An 18,514-nucleotide genomic window follows, 5' to 3' on the forward strand; every position below is an offset into this window, starting at 1 on the left:
AGTCATCTGGTAAAAGGGCTGAAAATGAAATCTGGTGCTGTGTGATCTCTGGGTAAAACAGGGAATACTGTCTTCTTAATTGCACAACATCCTGTGCTGGAGATGACTGCACTTTTCATGGAATGTGTTCAACTTCAATGATTTGAAACCACTTTTACACAATGTTTCAATATATCAATGCTCAGATTACAGAAGTAATATGAGATATAATTTCAATAGAGAGATCAGGGACACTTTGTTCCAGGACAGTATATGGGTTAAATTTACTAAGATGACAGTTTTTAGAAATTGAGATGTTGCCCATAGCAACCAATGAGATTCTACTTAACATTTAACTAGCACCTTCTAGAAGATAATGGCTAGAATCTGATTGGTTGCTATGGGCAACATCTCCATTTCTAAAAACTCTAATCTTAGTAAATTTACTCCTAAGAGTCCAAACTGACCCCATTGTATAGGCGTCTTTATAATGGGTGCAAGGTGTGCGGTGCACACGGGCCCCTGGGTCCAGGGGGGCCCACACCGCACACCCTGCACCTAGAGATAATTATACTTACCTCTGCGCCGATTCCCGGAGTGCTACTCCGCAGCAGCAGACCGGCGCTGTAGAGCAACACTCACAGTGATCTGCGCATGCGCAGAAAAGATGTCCCCGGGAAAGTAGGTGTGGGAGCCATTTTCCCGAAGACTGCTCATGCGCTGTGGCATGAAGCCAGAATCTACAGCGATCAGTGCCGCTGAGCCGCCGTCAGAGAGGAGGGGGCCCAAACGGAGGCTGCACACGGGCCACCTCCTCTCTTAAAACACCCCTGCCCCACTGTTAGGCCTGATGGAAACAAGGGCCTGATGCAGACCCGCTCGCGAGCGCTGAGCGCTCGCAAGCGGGTCGATGGTACCCTAGTGCGCATGCGCACGACGGAGGGAGCTCCAAGGTGCGCATGCGCAAGACCCGCATAGCGACAGCCAAGCTGTCGCTCCAGGTCTCGCACCAAAGGGGGCATGCTGTCGATGGTGAGTGACAGCACGCCCCCTTTGGTGGATGTGCCGGGGGCGTGGTTGCCAGACGGACGCGTTCCCATGGGAACGCCTACCGTCTGGGTCCGACTAGTGATGTCAGTGGGAGTGACTTTGGCTCTGATATAGCCAAATCACTCCAGGGCTTGCGGTCACTGAGACCCTACCGCAGGGTCTCATCGCAAGCCCGATGGACGCTATGCGAGCGTCCAAGAGGCCCCTTCATTTTTAGGTAGGAGGGCCCTGATTCAGAGCGAGCGCTCTGGTCAGAGCGTCCGGCTCTGAATCGGGCCCAAATTCCACTGTATCCTAAACACCACACTTAATAAAGGATCTTATTATATACAGCACTCACAGTAAGGTCCAGAGCTGGATTATCCATTAGGCAACCTAGAACCCGCCCAGTGAACAGTGGGCCTGATTCAGACCCGGTCGCAAGCGTTGAGCGCTCGCAACCGGGTCAATGGTGGCCCAGAGCGCATGCGCACGACCTGGATAGCGACGGGCAATCCATCGCTCCGGGTCTCGCACCAAAGGGGGCGTGCTGTCGATGTTGAGTGACAGCACGCCCTCTTTGGTGGGCAGGCCGGGGGGGGGTAGCTGCCCAGATGGAGGCGTGTGGGGGCGTCCCACTGACATCACGAGTGATGTCGGTGGGAGAGCCTTCGGCTCTGTTTAAGCCGAAAGCTCTCTGGGGCTTGCGGCCACGAGACCCTGCCACAAGGGTCTCGTCACAAGCCTGATGGTCAAGACCATCGCGACCATCATCCTGGCCTCTCGCATTAGCTGTGGGTGAAAATCCACAGCAATGCGAGCGGCCGGGAGGCCGCTCCATAAAAAAAAAAAAAGACACCCTGATTCAGAGCGAGCGCTCTGTCAGAGCGTCTGGCTCTGAATCAGGGCCACTGAGAGGCCCCGATTTTCAAAATCCATTTTTTTTTTTTTTTTACAAATGTAGAGCGTAAAGGGAGCACATACCTGTGTATTACCTAGGACCCCAGTAAGTATCTGATAAAATACTGGAAGTTATCATTACTAGTCAGAGAAACCAGCAAAGAGATTCTGCAGCAGCTACATTGCACAAAGAAGCGTGAGCAGTTACAGGTGGCAGTAGAGATTGCCCTGGAAATGGTGTGATATTGACACCCATAGTCAGCAGCAACAGTAGAAGCCAATGGTGAATAGATTTTGGTAACCAGTAATGCTTTGGGGTGGTAGTAATCTAATCCTGTCACAATCATATTAAAATTACAGTACCACCTTGAGCTATTGAGCTCTTTTCCTTCACTGGTTTCTAGGGGTGGGCGGGTTCGGATTTCTGAAATCCGAGCCCCCCCGATCCGAGGCCGATCCGAGTCAGGCTCGACTTTTCCCGCCTGACTCGGATCTGAAATCGAGGCAAAACGTCATCATCCCGCCTTCCGAGTCTCGTGGGTTTTGGATCCTATATAAGGTACCCGCGTCGGCGCCATTTTCTCACTCGGCTGTGGACAGTGAAGAGTGAGGGTGGGAGTTAGGGCTGGCTGGGCTGTGAAGTGTAGTGTAGTGTAGTGCAGAGTAGTGTTGTGCTGTGCTGTGCTGCGCTGTGCTGCTGTTGTCCACTACTTCAAAGTACATAGGGGCTGGCTGTGTTGTGCTGTGCTGCTGTTGTTAATAGGGGCTGTGTCCACTACTTCAAAGTCCATAGGGGCTGGCTGGACTGTGTTGTGCAGTCAGTTCTCCATAGGGGCTGTGTCCACTCCAAAGTCCTGTGCAGTGTCCCAGTCCTAAAGGGGTGCTGTAGTGTTGTCCAGGGGGTGCTCTGTCCATCAGGGGTGCTCCCCCCAAGTGCTAAAACAATAATATATTTTCTGTGTTTGTGAATTGTGTGCGCAGTAACCGCACGTGCATCAACAAAGTAGTGCCAAGCGTGCGCCTGTGTCATAAGTAAAGGGCCGGCTGGCTTGACCGTTAAAGGGTGCTGTAACCCCCAAAGTACACTCCAGTCCAAACCAAAAAAATATATATTTTCTGTGTTTGTGAATTGTGTGCGCAGTAGCCGCACGTGCATCAACAAAGTAGTGCCAAGCGTGCGCCTGTGTCATAAGTAAAGGGCCGGCTGGCCTGACCTTTAAAGGGTGCTGTAACCCCCAAAGTACACTCCAGTCCAAACCAAAAAAAAAAATATTTTCTGTGTTTGTGAATTGTGTGCGCAGTAGCCGCACGTGCATCAACAAAGTAGTGCCAAGCGTGCGCCTGTGTCATAAGTAAAGGGCCGGCTGGCTTGACCGTTAAAGGGTGCTGTAACCCCCAAAGTACACTCCAGTCCAAACCAAAAAAAAAATATTTTCTGTGTTTGTGACTTGTGTGCACTGTGGTTGCACGTGCATCAACAAAGGAGCAGCGCCAAGCGTGCGCCTGTGTCCCATAAGTAAAGAGCCGGCTGGCTCATTTCTTAAAGGGTGGTGTAACCCACAAAGTGCACTACTCTCCAGCAAAAATAAAAAAATATTTTCTGTGTTTGTGTGCGCTTTAGCCGCACGTATATATCAATATAACATAAATGGAGGACCAAACTTTCTCTGTTAAAAATAAAATAGGGAAAGATCAAGAACCACTTCCTCCTAGTGCTATTGCTGCTGCTGGGAGTTGTTCGTCATCCCAGAGAGGAAGTAGGAACATCACTACTTTTACTAAACAATTGACCCTCCAACAGTCCCTAGCGATGAGGATGAAGTACGACAGCATTCATCCTGAAGCAAAACGTATAACTGAGGCCTTGACTGCTATGTTGGTGTTAGACGTGCGTCCGGTATCCGCCATTAGTGCAGTGGGATTTAGACAATTGATGGAGGTAGTGTGTCCCCGGTTCCAAATCCCGTCTAGATTCCACCTGCATCCTCAAAGCAGCAGCGACAAGCATGCGTCTGTCTGTTAAAGGGTGGTGACACTCTCAAAGTGTGCTACACAAACAATAAAAATATTGTTCTTTTTTTTTCTGTCTTTGTGAATTGTGTGGGCTGTAGCCGCACTTGCATCCTCAAAGCAGCAGCGACAAGCGTGCGTCTGTCTGTTAAAGGGTGGTGACACCCTCAAAGTGTGCTACACAAACAATAAAAATATTCTTATTCTTTTTTCTGTCTTTGTGAATTGTGTGGGCTGTAGCCGCACCTGCATCCTTAAAGCAGCAGCGACAAGCGTGCGTCTGTCTGTTAAAGGGTGGTGACACCCTCAAAGTGTGCTACACAAACAATTAAAATATTGTTCTTTTTTTTTCGGTCTTTGTGAAATGTGTGGGCTGTAGCCGCACCTGCATCCTTAAAGCAGCAGCGACAAGCGTGCGTCTGTCTGTTAAAGGGTGGTGACACCCTCAAAGTGCGCTACACAAACAATAAAAATATTCTTCTTCTTTTTTCTGTCTTTGTGAATTGTGTGGGCTGTAGCCGCACTTGCATCCTCAAAGCAGCAGCGACAAGCGTGCGTCTGTCTGTTAAAGGATTACATCGGTGACAGCATCCAACTAGGCATGTCAGACAGTCCGTACCTGTACTGGCAGGAAAAAGAAGCAATTTGGAGGTCCCTGTACAAACTGGCTCTATTTTACCTGAGTTGCCCCCCCTCCAGTGTGTACTCCGAAAGAGTGTTTAGTGCAGCCGGGAACCTTGTCAGCGAAAGGCGTAGGAGGTTGCTTCCACAAAATGTGGAGAAGATGATGTTCATAAAATGAATTATCAACTCTTCCAGGGAGACCAGCCTCCAGAACGTACAGAGGGACCTGTGGTTCCAGCGGGGACAAATTAATACTCTGTGAGGATGAGGATGTACACACTGAAGAGGGTGAGGAATCGGTGGATGAGGAGGATGAGGATGACATCTTGCCTCCGTAGAGCCAGTTTGTGCAGGGACAGATTAATTGCCAGCTTGTTTTGTGGGGGCCCAAACGAACCAATCATTTCAGCCACAGTTGTGTGGCAGACCCTGGCGCTGAAATGATTGGTTTGTTAAAGTGTGCATGTCCTGTTTATACAACATAAGGGAGGGTGGGAGGGCCCAAGGACAATTCCATCTTGCACCTCTTTTTTTTCTTTGCATTATGTACAGTTTGGGCCTAGTTTTTCAAACTGCCATCCTGTCTGCCACTGCAGTTTCACGCCTAGATGGGTCACGTGTTTGTGCCGCCCACTCGTGTCGCTTAGCATAGTCATCTAGCTACCTCGGTGCAACCTTTTGGACATAAAAACACTATTGTGAGGTGTGAGGTGTTCAGAATAGACTGGAAATGAGTGGAAATTAAGGTTATTGAGGTTAATAATAGTATAGGAGCAGAAAAACCTACAAATTCTGTGATTTTAGCTGTTTTTATGCTTCTTTAAAAAAAAATACAGATCCAAAACACAAAACCCAGAACCCAAAACACGGAAGGGTGGTTTTGGCAAAACCAATCCAGATCCAAAACACGAAGAAAGATCCAGATCCAAAACCAAAACACGAAAAGTGGCCGGTGCACACCCCTACAGTGGTTTCCCAGAGGCTGCTCAGTTCTGCCATTTGTCCCAGGGTTCCTTGGTTAGCGTCTCTGGGCCTGCTTCAGCAATGATCGCTATTCTGCTTATACACACGCAATGCACTTGCTAATATCTGCGGTGATATGTAAATGTTTGCTATCGCATTGCGACCGCAGCCTGACATAAGGACACCCACTTCCCCTTACTCACATCCGTATACTTGGCCAACAAAGCGAAACAATCGGTAACATCGGACCCATACGCACAGTTAAGGCAGGTCAGATATCACTCAGGAATTGCACTTCAGCGCACGCTATGAGGCCACAGGCTGCGTATGGTATCGCAGTGGATAATTTTGCATGCCCCTGAATTGGCGTGCGACCGCACTGGCACGCCTGCATTCGGCCGACCAACCCCCAGTCACCACCTACAAACGGCACTTCCTGTCAATCACTCTGCCATGGGTCTGCGTAACCTCTGTGATCACAGTCCCGATCGCAGTGGCTAGGTCGCACACTGCGATGCATGTGCAGAACGCAACAACTGGCCGATTGTGTGTGAATAAGCAACTGCGTTCCTTGCTGAATTAGGCCCTCCGCCCCACCCAAAAAAAATCTGTTAGTGGGTCAGTGCCAGATTAAGGTCACATGAGCCTGGAGCTGAAATTCATGAAGGGCCTATTGCACGCCGCAGCAGTGTGACTGGTAATGTGGGGTTGTGACCAGTGCGGTGTAGGTGTGGTTTACATGGGGGTGTTGCTTGTGCAGTGGGTGTGTTTAGTTTAATTAAGGGTATAGCCATACTTCCCACCTTTAGAAGCCAGCAAGTAGGGACACCTGAAAATTAGGGTGTGGCCTCGCAGGAAATACCATGCCCATAAGCCACACCCTTTTCAGTCAAGCTGGGGGCTTGCTAGACAGGCCCCTAGTCTCTAACAGAACCAACACTGTGTATATGAATGATGTGCATGCGCATGTCATCCAGTCACCACTGCTCAGTTCTGCAGAGCAGCAGCGTGACTGTGTTCTCCCCAACTCCCCCCCCCACCTGTGGGACACTGCGACCCGCAAGTGGTACAGCGGGACAGTACCATTTTAGAGGACAATTTGGAGGTATGGGTAAAGCTGGCGCCTACCTTAAACCTTGTATTGTCTGCCTTTCCTTGAGTGCTGGAATAATTTAGATTAATAAAAAAAAAAAATCAAATTTATTGCCATATTTCTATAAGTGTACATTCCACAATCCTAGCATCTGCAGTAAATGGATACATTTGTGGGGGCGAGTCAAATCTTTATAAGGCGGCTATCTTTTCTAAGACGCCCGATGGAGCAACTCAGTTGTTGCTCCATTCAGGTGCAATAAGTGCCAGTATTTCTTTTCATCTCTTTAACAGGATAGGGAGATCGGGAAAGAGGGATGTAGTTAAATGACCGGCGGCCGCGGCGCCATCTATCAAAATCCCGACGGCTAATGCCCGACAGGGGATTTAAGATAGGTGTCGAAATGCCTGTGTGCAGAACACGCTATCCCAACTTTCCTAGCTGACCATTGCAGGAGCATTTGAAGATGTTTATTGGCTGGCCCTCCTGCATATACACTGTCCAATTACTGTCCCGATCAATGTTTCAGTCATCTGGGGTGTTTTTGGTAAAAGTCCACAGAGGAGTGAAATGTTGATCACCTTTGTTGTCTCTCAATCATGGCGAAAGTAAGTGCCTCCGTTTCTGACTGTATACAGTGCCAAACTAGAGGTGTGCGCTGTTTGCGGCACCGTCGCTGCCCCATGGCCCTTGCCACTGGCAAGCAGGTTGCTTGGAACCAGGGGCAGAACTATGCCTGCCGCCGAACTCCAGCTCTGAAGGGGCACCTCCTCCATTGTCCACAACATATTCACCCCACTTAGGGCTGTTACTTAGTAGCCGTAGTGTACCATCACGGTAGCCCAATACATGGCACCTATTCCCGCCACCTGAGAAGCCACCATGCATTACATTAGTGGAGAGCTACATGTCAGACCATCAGCTGCCACCTTAGGCTATCTATAGGCAGTATGCATGCAAATTGCTACATTACAGTGTCAGCGGCTGTCACGAGGGGGAAGGGCACCAAATTATAACATTCCTCCGGGTGTCTGGGATGAACTTACGGCACTGCTTGGAACACAACCCTGCAGCCAGTATCGCTGATGCAGTGCTGCTCAGACAGACAGTCTGCAGTCTGTGCAGCATCCTCAGGACACTCACAGCAGTGCTGCACTTCGCACTTCCAGGTGATGACACTCCCGCCCCCCAGTGCGATGGCATGATGTTATGCACCTAGGGGACAGGGCCAGTAACCTGCTAGGCCGCTAAGTAAGTGTGTGTGTGCCGAATTTTAGTGTTTTATATAAGCCGACCAGAGTGCAGCCTATTTGACTGCTACCTGGTCCACTCCCTTCACAGGCAAAAGGTAATTAGGAGGACACCAGGCACCATGGCACAATACTTTGCACAGGAGTGCCGGCCTACCAATTGTGTATGATATTTATATGTACACACACATACACTAAGGTAAATAGCAGGCGGCACTCTCATAAATCATTTGTATTGAATGTATGATTTATTTTTTTTTGTTTCTTTAAATATTAACTGTTTAGAGGTTTTATTGCTGTTTCTTATGTGATGTCTGGCAGGAGTAATTTCTGTTGAGGATAAAGTACAGTTACAGTCTCTGGTGGGAAAATAAAGGGAAACAAACACACAGAATACATGCGAGACTCAAACCCCAAATAGAGGCGGCTTCCTGAGGTTACAAGAACCGCTCCTCCCCCACACAAACTTCCCAGTCACCCCCTTCTGTGATTCCCATGTTCGGCTGATTGATGTCTTTGTGATGGAGTCCTTCTGGCTCTGAAAATCTGAGCGACAAAGGAAAATATTTCCCCGCAGCTGGATAAAACACAGAAATAAGGAAGTTCTCCTGCATAGTTATAGTTTCAGTATTTAAAAAATGCTGAACACAAAGGTGGAAATCACTGAGGTACAGTATCAGCAGTTTGAGAATTTCTGTTTTACAATATAGATCTTATATGGATCTATTCCCGGGTTATGAATGAAGAGAAACATGTGGGGGCACCTATAGTATGCAAATGATTCTTTTGTCATACTGGGCACCAATTGAAGCCAAAAGTCTGTGAAGAGGGGGCAGGACTAAATGCAGCATTTTCGCAACATATTTGCCCCCCCTTATGAGATTTTGAATTCCTATTTTTATCTTCACAATTTTGCCCTCTTCACTTGGAAGTGGACAGGATGCGGCCGATCCAGCCACTCTTACCGGGGTGCGGAGGGCTACCTGAAAAATCTTGATCCTCCTGCAACTTCCAGCAAAGTACACATGTATGATTTAAACACTGCCTCGGTCTATGCTGCATTGGGAGAAAGCATAAATACGCAAGATTCCAGGGAACCTCTCTTGCCCCAAGTACAGTATAGGCTGGTGCAAGTACTTCCTTGATGGTGATGGGTACGATACTCATTCAGCGTACAGATAGGAGACTATCTGGCCACAAAGATCCATACACCTACATCAGGCCCATTTTGTGCTAGCGCCCTTTTAGTTAATGCCTCAAGATTTGGCAGAAGATTCCTCCATGTGATGGGGGTAATAGAGGTTGGCTAAGGAGTGAGATGTCCTTGATATCAACTTTGTAGAAATAAAACTTTGTGTGGCCAAATGGAAATTGATCCCGACTCTCTGGCTGAGCAGCAGAATAAACCCATCTGACGGCAGTTTTCCATCTCCCTGTAACATCTTAAATCTTCTTCTAGCCCAGGGGTCAGGGAACTTTTTTACCTTTTACCCCAAAATATATTTAGATACGCCGACGTTACCCCCTTGATTTGAAAGGAAGGAAATCATATAGTAGTGCCCTCATAGTTATGCCCTTGTAGTAGTGCCCCCATATAATGCCCCTGTAGTAGTGCCCCCATATAATACTCCTGTAGTAGTGCCGCTTGTACAAAAAAAAACACTTACCTTAATCCCCGCTCCTGCATCCGCTGCCGCCGTCCTGTCCGCCCGGCTGCTCCTTGGAACTATGAGAGAGACTTCATGATGTCTCTCTCATAGTGCGCATGGAGAGAGACGGAAGCTGGAGTTCAGAAGAGAACTCCAGCCTCCGGCTAACGCAGCGCTGCAGGGAAGGAGCTGGGCACCCGCTGGTAATAACATCTCAGTGGGCGTTCGGCTTAGAGCTTCCCTGCGGTACAGCCGTGCATGCATATGAATCATTCTATATTATAGAATGATTCGTATGCATGCCCGGCTGTCCGTCCATTACTCCCAGGAATTTCATTTTTACCCCATATGGGGTAATTTACCTCTGTTCCCTGACCACTGTTCTAGCCAGTAAGAAACTATTTACAGAGGGTCTGTAATTTACTTCAGGGATTCAAACTGTCAATGCAAATCCTATTCTTACAGTAAATTAGAGTAGCCATTCTTTGTTTTGTCATTCTCTTGTCACAAGGTGAGTGAATAGAGACAATGGCCCTCATTCAGAGCCGTACGCTCTGAGCAGAGCGCACGCTCTGAATGAGGGCCGGGCTCCATTTTCATGGAGCGTCCTCCTGGACGCTCGTATAGCTGTGGGTCACCACCCACAGGCTATACGAGCGTGCATTGTGATGGTCGCGATGGTCGAGACCATCGCGACCATCGAATTTGCGAGCCGGAGCCTGCGGTTGAGGTTTTCAACCACAAGCTCCGGAGTGATTTTGGCTCTATCAGAGCCAAAATCACTCCCACTGACATCACTAGTGATGTCAGTGGGCCGGCTTTTGACGGGAGGCGTTCCCGTGGGAACGCCCCCGTCAGGGAGGCACGCCCCTGGCACGCCCACCAAAGGGGGCGTGCTGTCAATCAACATTGACAGCACGCCCCCTTTGATCGGACACAACGAGCGAAGGACTTTCCTTCGCTCGTCGCGTCTGGCGCATGCGCACGACGGAGCTCCCTCCATCGTGCGCATGCTCAGTCCATAACATCAACCCACTTGCGAGCGGACAGCCGCTCGCGAGTGGGTCTGAATCAGGCCCAATGTTCACAATTTGGCTCTCTTGACATACAGTGTGGTGCACTAGTCGGCACATGCTTGACCACAGGTAACTTAATTAGTACCGCAGTCAATTTGATTTAACAACCTGTGCTCAACCATGGATATCTCTAAAACCTGTAATGTTGGGGTGCCTTGAGGATTGCGCTTAGGAACCTCTGCCACCGAGCGGTCCTAACCAGTTTGATGCCCTAGGCAAGATTTTGGGTGGTGCCCCCCTAGCACCATTGCTAGTTCTGCCTCTGACCCAGCACCCCTCTCCCAGCACAGCACCCATCAACCAGCAGTACAGATCACAGCAGCAGCCAGCAACATCCATCACGCCTCACCCATTGCAATCCTCATCCACAGAGCCGTAACTAGACATGTTGGTGCCCTGTGCCAGCAAGAGCATTGGAGCCCCCATTCCCCTTTGTGTCTCCCTGCAGACAGGCCCAGCCTGCTGGACTCGGCCAAGGCCCATGGGAGGAGGAGCTGCTGCGGCTGGGTGTGCCCAGCAGCCCTCCTCCAGTGGCCATTTGTGTTACTGCCCACTGCCCCCACTGTCTCTTCTGCCCACTGCTGTCGGCTGTATGAGCTGTCGCCCGATCCGAGCTGAGAGCTGTGATTGTGGAAGGACAGCAAGAACAGTGGTGCCGTCTTCCCGCCCCAGTCCCGCCGTTGCCCGCTGTCAAGCTGAGCTGGCCCTAAGCTTGGAATGCATGCCCCTAGGCATTCCAAATGCCCTAGGCATTTGCCTAGTTTGCCTATACCTAGGGCCGGCTCTGTCTGCCATATGAGAAAAATAACTTAACAGAACCACCAGAATCCTTCACTAGTGGTAGAACTGTAGAGAGCGTTATTTTTCTGCCATGTATGCATGGCTCTGTTTGCCCAGAACATGGAGAAGGATGTTTCATCTCGCAGTATAACCTTCTTACACTGCGGGGTTTCCCTGTTTGACTTTGACTAGGTCAGGATATGTAGGTCCAGGCTTCATCTTAGAATTAATCCCCCAAAGTCTGACTCTGAGCAAAATGTCCCCATACCTTTTATCAACTTTTTCACCTACCATAGTGATGTCATGACCAAGTCCCTGATGACTGACTGGCTGGTTAATAACCCAGGGTTCATGCCAGGACTGCCCAAGTAACTTTTAACTTACAATAAGTACAACCAACTGTACATAATTTCCCCTGTGTAGTAGCCACATGAAATATGGTATGTTCAAATTATTCTCTAATATTTAAGCTATAAAATGGTAAACAAGTCTGATCTGGGATATGTGATTGGTTAGATACCTCATTTCTCCATAACCATACTTCCCAGGTGCCCCCAAATCACATCTAACCAGCACATAACGTCAGGTATTTTCCTATGATTTATGAAGCTCCCAACTATTGTACAAATATCAAGACAGATAAGATACAGTATGGGAGGAAATGTAAAAGGCTGCGGCTTTGAGACATCGGCGAGTCCCGTGTAAGACTGACGGGTGTTTTAAAGTAGCAATCTTTTTAATAGGCAAATCAACCTGGTTTTTGCCTACTAAAAACTGCTACTGTAAAATATTGGGCAGTCTCTTAGCACTACAGCAGGTAAGTATAAGACTATGGGTGCAGGGTGTGCGGTGTGGGCCCCCCTGGGCAGATTGGCCCACTGGGAGCTCAGGACAGGTCCTGCTGGACCGGGCCCCATTTTCCATCAGTGGCATGCCACAGCCCCTGGTTCCCCCCTGTGCCAGGCCGATTCCCAGGCCCGGTGACAGCGACAAGTACGGGGTCCTGGGAGCCCTGTTACTTGGTCCCTCTCCTTCCAGCTAGTGGTGCAATAAAGTTTTTTTTTTTCTTTATTGCGGTGCAGTGTGTGACATTATTACGTCACGCTGTGCTGCTTACAAGAGCCATGGAGTGAATAACAGCCAGAAGATAGGATAAGGTAAGTAAATGACACTGGCCTGGAGTTGGAGAGGCAGAAAGGGGCTGGAAAGACATGCTAGGGCACAGAGACAGAAGGGGTCCTGAGAGACATGCTGGGGCTATAGATACAGAAGGGGGCTGTAGAGACAGAAGCGGAGAGACGTACTTGATCTATAGAGATAGAAGGAACCTGAGAGACACGCTAGGGCTATAGATACAGAAGGGGACTGGAGAGACATGCTAGGGCTATAAAGATAGACTGGCTGGAGAGACTGAGGAGCTGCATTGGAGACACAGAAGGTGGCTGGTGACACAAAAGGGGGATAGAGAGACACGCTGGGGCTGGAAACACACAAGGGGACTGGAGAGAGAGCCTGGGGCTGGAGAGCATCTGCCAATTATGTCAGTCCTGAGCCCCACAATTTCTGATGGCAGCCTTGCCTCCCTCTAGTGCCTAACCCTTACCGCCCCTGTAGCCTACTTCCCCTAGTGCCTAACCCTACCCCTCCGATCTCGCAGCCTAATTCTAATATCGACATTCTCACAATGTCAGCATGTCACATGTTAACATTCTGAGGATGTTAGCGTGTTGTCTGTCTACATTTTAAAAATGTCAACATCATAACTGTTGACATTGTGGTGTCTACAGACTTGATGGGCCAAGTGGTTCTTATCTGCCGTCAAATTCTATGTTTCTATGTTACATTATGACTATATCACCCATATACATTACCATAACCATGCTGGGATTCTATTTGTATAATTAACACATGAGCAGTATAATGAAAGCCCTTGCTTTCATTATACTTGACGTCTTATTTACCCAGTTATTAACCTTTTTATGTCCACTACTTGTGCTTCATATTCTTATGAGAAATGTACTTTAATTTATTATGTCAAAACAAGCTTGGTAATTGGTTATGTATTTATAACTGAGTTTACAATGACATCCCTAGAAGCTTGCAAAGACTGTCACATCTACAAGCCCTAACATAGAAAGAATTAGGTTTACTTGAAGCAATGCAACTGTACTAATATCATTTTGAAATTCCCAGGGGAAAAAAACTGCAGCATATTGTTTTCTAACCATAAGACACCCAAATTGTTTCCGGTGCATTCTGCACAGTGTTGATGACACTTTACTGATGATATATAGCTCATGTAGGCTGTTACCAAAATGAAAGTGCAGGTAGCCTCAGTGATGGTGCTAGTTCCCAGTGATTATCGGTTTTGCTGAGAAAGTGGCTGCCGTGTAGGTGATGTATGGTTTAAAAATGTACATTTATGGATATATTGTTGTATTTTAACTACTAAAAATAAATTTTTGGATCCTGAGAACATATTGTACAGATTGGTATTTATCTTGATTGATAACCCTCTGACCTTTCTTTACAGACAGAAGGCAGCAAACTTCAAAAGGACCTCAGGACGTACCTGGCTTCTGTAAAAGGTAACGTCTGCCTGTCTATAAAGAAGTTCTAACAGATGTGGAACTAAACAGTATGTCACCTTTTTATTGGCTAGCTCAGTAGAATAAGTAAATTCTCAACCAGAAATGACCTCTGAAAGATAAATCCCAGCAAGCTGTGCATGTCAGTATTTCACATAGGAGCTATGGCTCAAACAATTCAATGACTTAGGTTAATAGTTATTATGTCCCAAATAGCAAGACTTTTGGCCAATTTATTAATGAAAAATCTTTATGGCAGCTACATGATGCTCAGCTGTCCAACGAGAAAGGCAGTGGAAAGAAGAGACTGCTTCACAGGTCTTGTGCTTCAAGTTGTGGATTCAAGAAAAAAAAAATTACAAATAAGAAAAAAAAAATGTCAAATGGAAATATTTTTTTTTTTTTAGAAAAATAAAAATACTTTATTTTAAAACTAAAAGCATTTATTTTGCAGTGTATCCTCGCTGCTATTGCCATCCTGAGATGACAGTAGTATAGTAGGATGGCTGGCTGTGTAGGTGCAACCACCATCTGTTAAATATTCGATAAATGCTTTGCTTTGGGGATTTTTAAATAGGGAGAAGCCCTATCTTCAGAAAAAACAAATGTTAGAAATGGATTTAGAACAATTCTCCTTATGATAAATAATTCTCTGAATTTTCTTTTGAAATACATCATGTTGTCTCACTCACTTGTAGTCCATATAGTATACTCTTAGGGGGAAATTCAATTAATGCCCTCAGAACAGTTGGAACAGCGGCACTTCACAATCACCCCCAATTGGTGATGTTGGGATACAGTATTCTACTGCACTGTGTGTAGATGAACATCGGGACTGCACATCAGAGAATTAAATATGTACCATATAGTCAATTCTAAACTCAGAAGTCCTACACATGAGCACAACAAACCCATTAATCCAAATTCATTACCATACACCGGAATCTCTTTTGGTAGCACCCAGATTACCAAATTAAAGTGAAATTCTGAGAAATAATGTCTTTACACCAAGCACACCAAACTTCCTATTTATGGGTATCTTTGAAGCACTTTATTATAATTGTGTGCATGACCAACAGATATGATGATTATTATAGAAGGGTACAATAATTCAGACATCTGGATTTCATTGTTTGTGTCAATGAGTGGGGCTCCAACAGCAGGAGATATTTCACAATGTTTTCATTATCTTCTCTGAAAATTGTGAACTAGCCCCACGTACAGTCTTCAGATATATATCAGCAGAAGCTCTCTCTGTTCCCTGACAGCTATGCATGAAGCCTCCAAGAAGCTTACAGAGTGTCTGCAGGAGATCTATGAGCCAGAATGGCCTGGGAGAGAGGAGACCGAAAAGATAGCAGAGGTGAGGACCTGGCATTTTGCCTTCAGATCTCATTGACATCCTCCATCAACATTGCCTATTCGGCGAACTACGTGGAAATGTGTAAATCTGACTGTTTGTTCTGCTCTATTATAACTTCTTACATATATTCTCCTTGTAGTTAGTGACATTTCTTTGAGCACACTTCCTCTTTTTTGTGCCCCTTACTATATTTAAATTTCTTGTCTGAAAACTGAGACATATCTGTGTGATATCCTGTACAGCAAGATATAATTGTAGCTGACTCTGAAGTGCTTGCAATATTTAGCCTTACACAAAACAACTTAACCATAATAATTTATGAATATGTAAACCTGTATAGTCCAATAAACCTAGGAGGTATTAATACCACATTTTAGCCAAAATATGCAAGCTCGAGCATCGTGGCTCCTCACTTTTAGGGAGTCCTGCACTCACATTTATACATTTAATAATGTTGTTAATATAATATGAACTTGTTAACTTTGTAAGTGAGACCAGAAGGGTACTGTTAATACTACACACTTATGTATAACGTTATCTGATCAGCCATGTAATACTATCCATTTAAGAAAGATATGTGTTCTGTGTGTAGTCCTCAATATGCAAGATTGGTGGGGTTTGTCTGGGGTGTGATCACAACAATCTGGAGGTATGGCTAGATATATCAGGGGATGGCCAAGTTTGTCCATATTTTCTGAATAGAATGTAGATAACATGACAAAGCTGTGTCTTCTGATAAGCCAGACACATGTCTGTATAAGGAGGGCACTGCACATACAAGTTAAAGATCACCTGAATCTTTTTAAGTCTCCTTTTATCTTTTCAAACTAACTTAGGAGGTTTATGCATTTAAATAATTTTTGATACATTTATTATAGTCTGATTATCCACATATTATTTTTGATGACTGGTGCTGATTCCATGCTCCTGAATCTACATTATTTGCAGTTCCTTGCCTCTTTTCTCCTACTGCTTCAGCTCTATATGTTTGTTCCAGCTCCCACTAGGTCTCATTTTGATTAAATAATCACATGAAAATATTCAGCCTAAACAGAGACCATGGCTAATGTATTAATGTTTGTAATATGATTTTTAAGGCATTAAGGGGTCAATCCAATTAGGAGCAAGTTTGCAAGTGTAAGTTTATCTCATGAAACTCACACACTTCGCATGAATGCTCGCTCCCAAGAATCACGCAATCCAATTAGAAATGCCAACTTGCAGTACTCTCCTTTGAGGATGTGTGAATTCCCTATAGTATGCCACTTGGGAGAAGTGCATAAAAAAGTACGGAGACTATCCTGGACCCCACAAAAAATAATAATTTCATTCAGGACCATATAAAAGGCTGTTAGTGGGCATAAGGAAAGTACTGGAGTTTTTTAAATGGTATCATATGGCTGATCTGTGCATTTTTTAAAAAAAGTAAAATGATAAAAAGCAAACTGTTTTAGTTTACTATCAAACGATTTAAATGAAAAATGCAGAAAAGGGTGATTTTGTAGTAATTGAGGCCACTTTAAGTTTTTTTTTTTTTTTTTATAAAATGTATAAAAATTATAAAAGCAAAATTTTTCCATTAAAAAATACTGTAATTAAATTTGGGGTGCCTAAACTAATGAAAAAGTTGATTTGGGGATAATTTTTAGGCCATTTTATTTTTAAACATCCAAAAATGAAATGTAATTATTGGGCCAATTAAGCTAATTGAAAACTTCTATATGCCTAATTACTCATTACGGGGCTGTCTAAGGGGTTCTGCACTGTGTCCTGACAAAGATTTTCCCTACCATCTCACCCTCAGGGAAGTGCTCACAACAAAAGTGAGTTTGCCCTGAAAACAGCTTGCACCAGCCAACTTGCACCTAATTGGATTTCCCTTTATGTGAGAATAAGGTAAACCCGATGGTGCATAGGTTCCCATCCCCTTCACCTCTGACTTCATAGACTCCGCCTATAAGGCTTATCCACAACCCCGGTCCTGGCTTGCTCTTGCAATCCACACAAAAATCCAATAAACAGATGAAAACAATTGGTTTTGGAAAAAATCCAAACAGCAGATAAAGCCATATGTTCCTCATTCTAGGAATGTGGTCATTTTACTACATACGTTCTGTTTTAAGCATTATTGTTTTGATAATTAAATACCAGCTGTAAATAAAGTTCATGTATGACAGAGATATTTCTGGAGATTCCATAAATGACTGTGGTATATTAAAAAAAAACATCTGTTTTCAGTTTTTTTGTTGGAGAAACACAATGTAAGGAATAATTAGATGAAAAACAGAATGGAGGACAATTACTAGAACATTCTATTGCACAATTTCTCATTTCTTAATAAAATATTAATTATTTCCGTTATAGAACAATGACCTGTTATGGACAGACTATCACCAGAAGCTGGTAGACCAGGCCCTCCTGACGATGGACACCTACCTTGGGCAGTTCCCCGATATCAAGGTAATTTGCCATGATGAGTCTTCTGCAGCTCTGCTGAATCTTAGAGCTAGCCTTATAAAACATGGGGCCTGATTCAGACCCACTCGCGAGCGGCTGTCCGCTCGCAAGTGGGTCGATGTTATGGACTGAGCATGCGCACGACGGAGGGAGCTCCGTCGTGCGCATGCGCCAGACGCGACGAGCGAAGGAAAGTCCTTCGCTCGTTGTGTCCGATCAAAGGGGGCGTGCTGTCAATGTTGATTGACAGCACGCCCCCTTTGGTAGGCGTTCCGGGGGCGTGCCTCCCTGACGGGGGCGTTCCCACGGGAACGCCTCCCGTCAAAAGCCGGCCCACTGACATCACTAGTGATGTCAGTGGGAGTGATTTTGGCTCTGATAGAGCCAAAATCACTCCGGAGCTTGCGGTTGAAAACCTCAACCGCAGGCTCCGGCTCGCAAATTCGATGGTCGCGATGGTCACGACCATCGCGGCCATCAAAATGCACGCTCGTATAGCCTGTGGGTGGTGACCCACAGCTATACGAGCGTCCAGGAGGACGCTCCATTTTCATGGAGCCCGGCCCTCATTCAGAGCGTGCGCTCTGCTCAGAGCGTACGGCTCTGAATGAGGGCCATAGTTCAGTGTTGTAGACATCTGTGCTATGCATTTCTTTCTTTCCTTGAGTAACAGAACATTTGTCACATTTTTCAAGAAATTGACTTGGATCAATAATCAGTAAAAACATTTTTTAAAGAACTACTAAACCCTGA

At 46.0% G+C, this 18,514-nt stretch overlaps 1 protein-coding gene across 9 annotated transcripts in view; it reads left to right on the top strand.

The window, feature by feature from the left end:
- BIN1 (bridging integrator 1) overlaps window positions 1-18,514 on the top strand; it is a 162,552-nt gene that overhangs the window by 98,635 nt on the left and 45,403 nt on the right. For all 9 annotated transcript variants that reach the window (XM_088455799.1, XM_088455802.1, XM_088455804.1 and 6 more), the window contains exons 3-5: window positions 13,887-13,941; window positions 15,210-15,304; window positions 17,669-17,764. In XM_088455799.1, the coding sequence (XP_088311925.1) occupies window positions 13,887-13,941; window positions 15,210-15,304; window positions 17,669-17,764 (246 nt within the window). The remainder of the gene's footprint in view (window positions 1-13,886; window positions 13,942-15,209; window positions 15,305-17,668; window positions 17,765-18,514) is intronic.

Source organism: Taudactylus pleione, unplaced genomic scaffold, assembly GCF_031769625.1.
Source record: "Taudactylus pleione unplaced genomic scaffold, aTauple2 ptg000671l, whole genome shotgun sequence".
Lineage (NCBI taxonomy): Eukaryota > Metazoa > Chordata > Amphibia > Anura > Myobatrachidae > Taudactylus > Taudactylus pleione.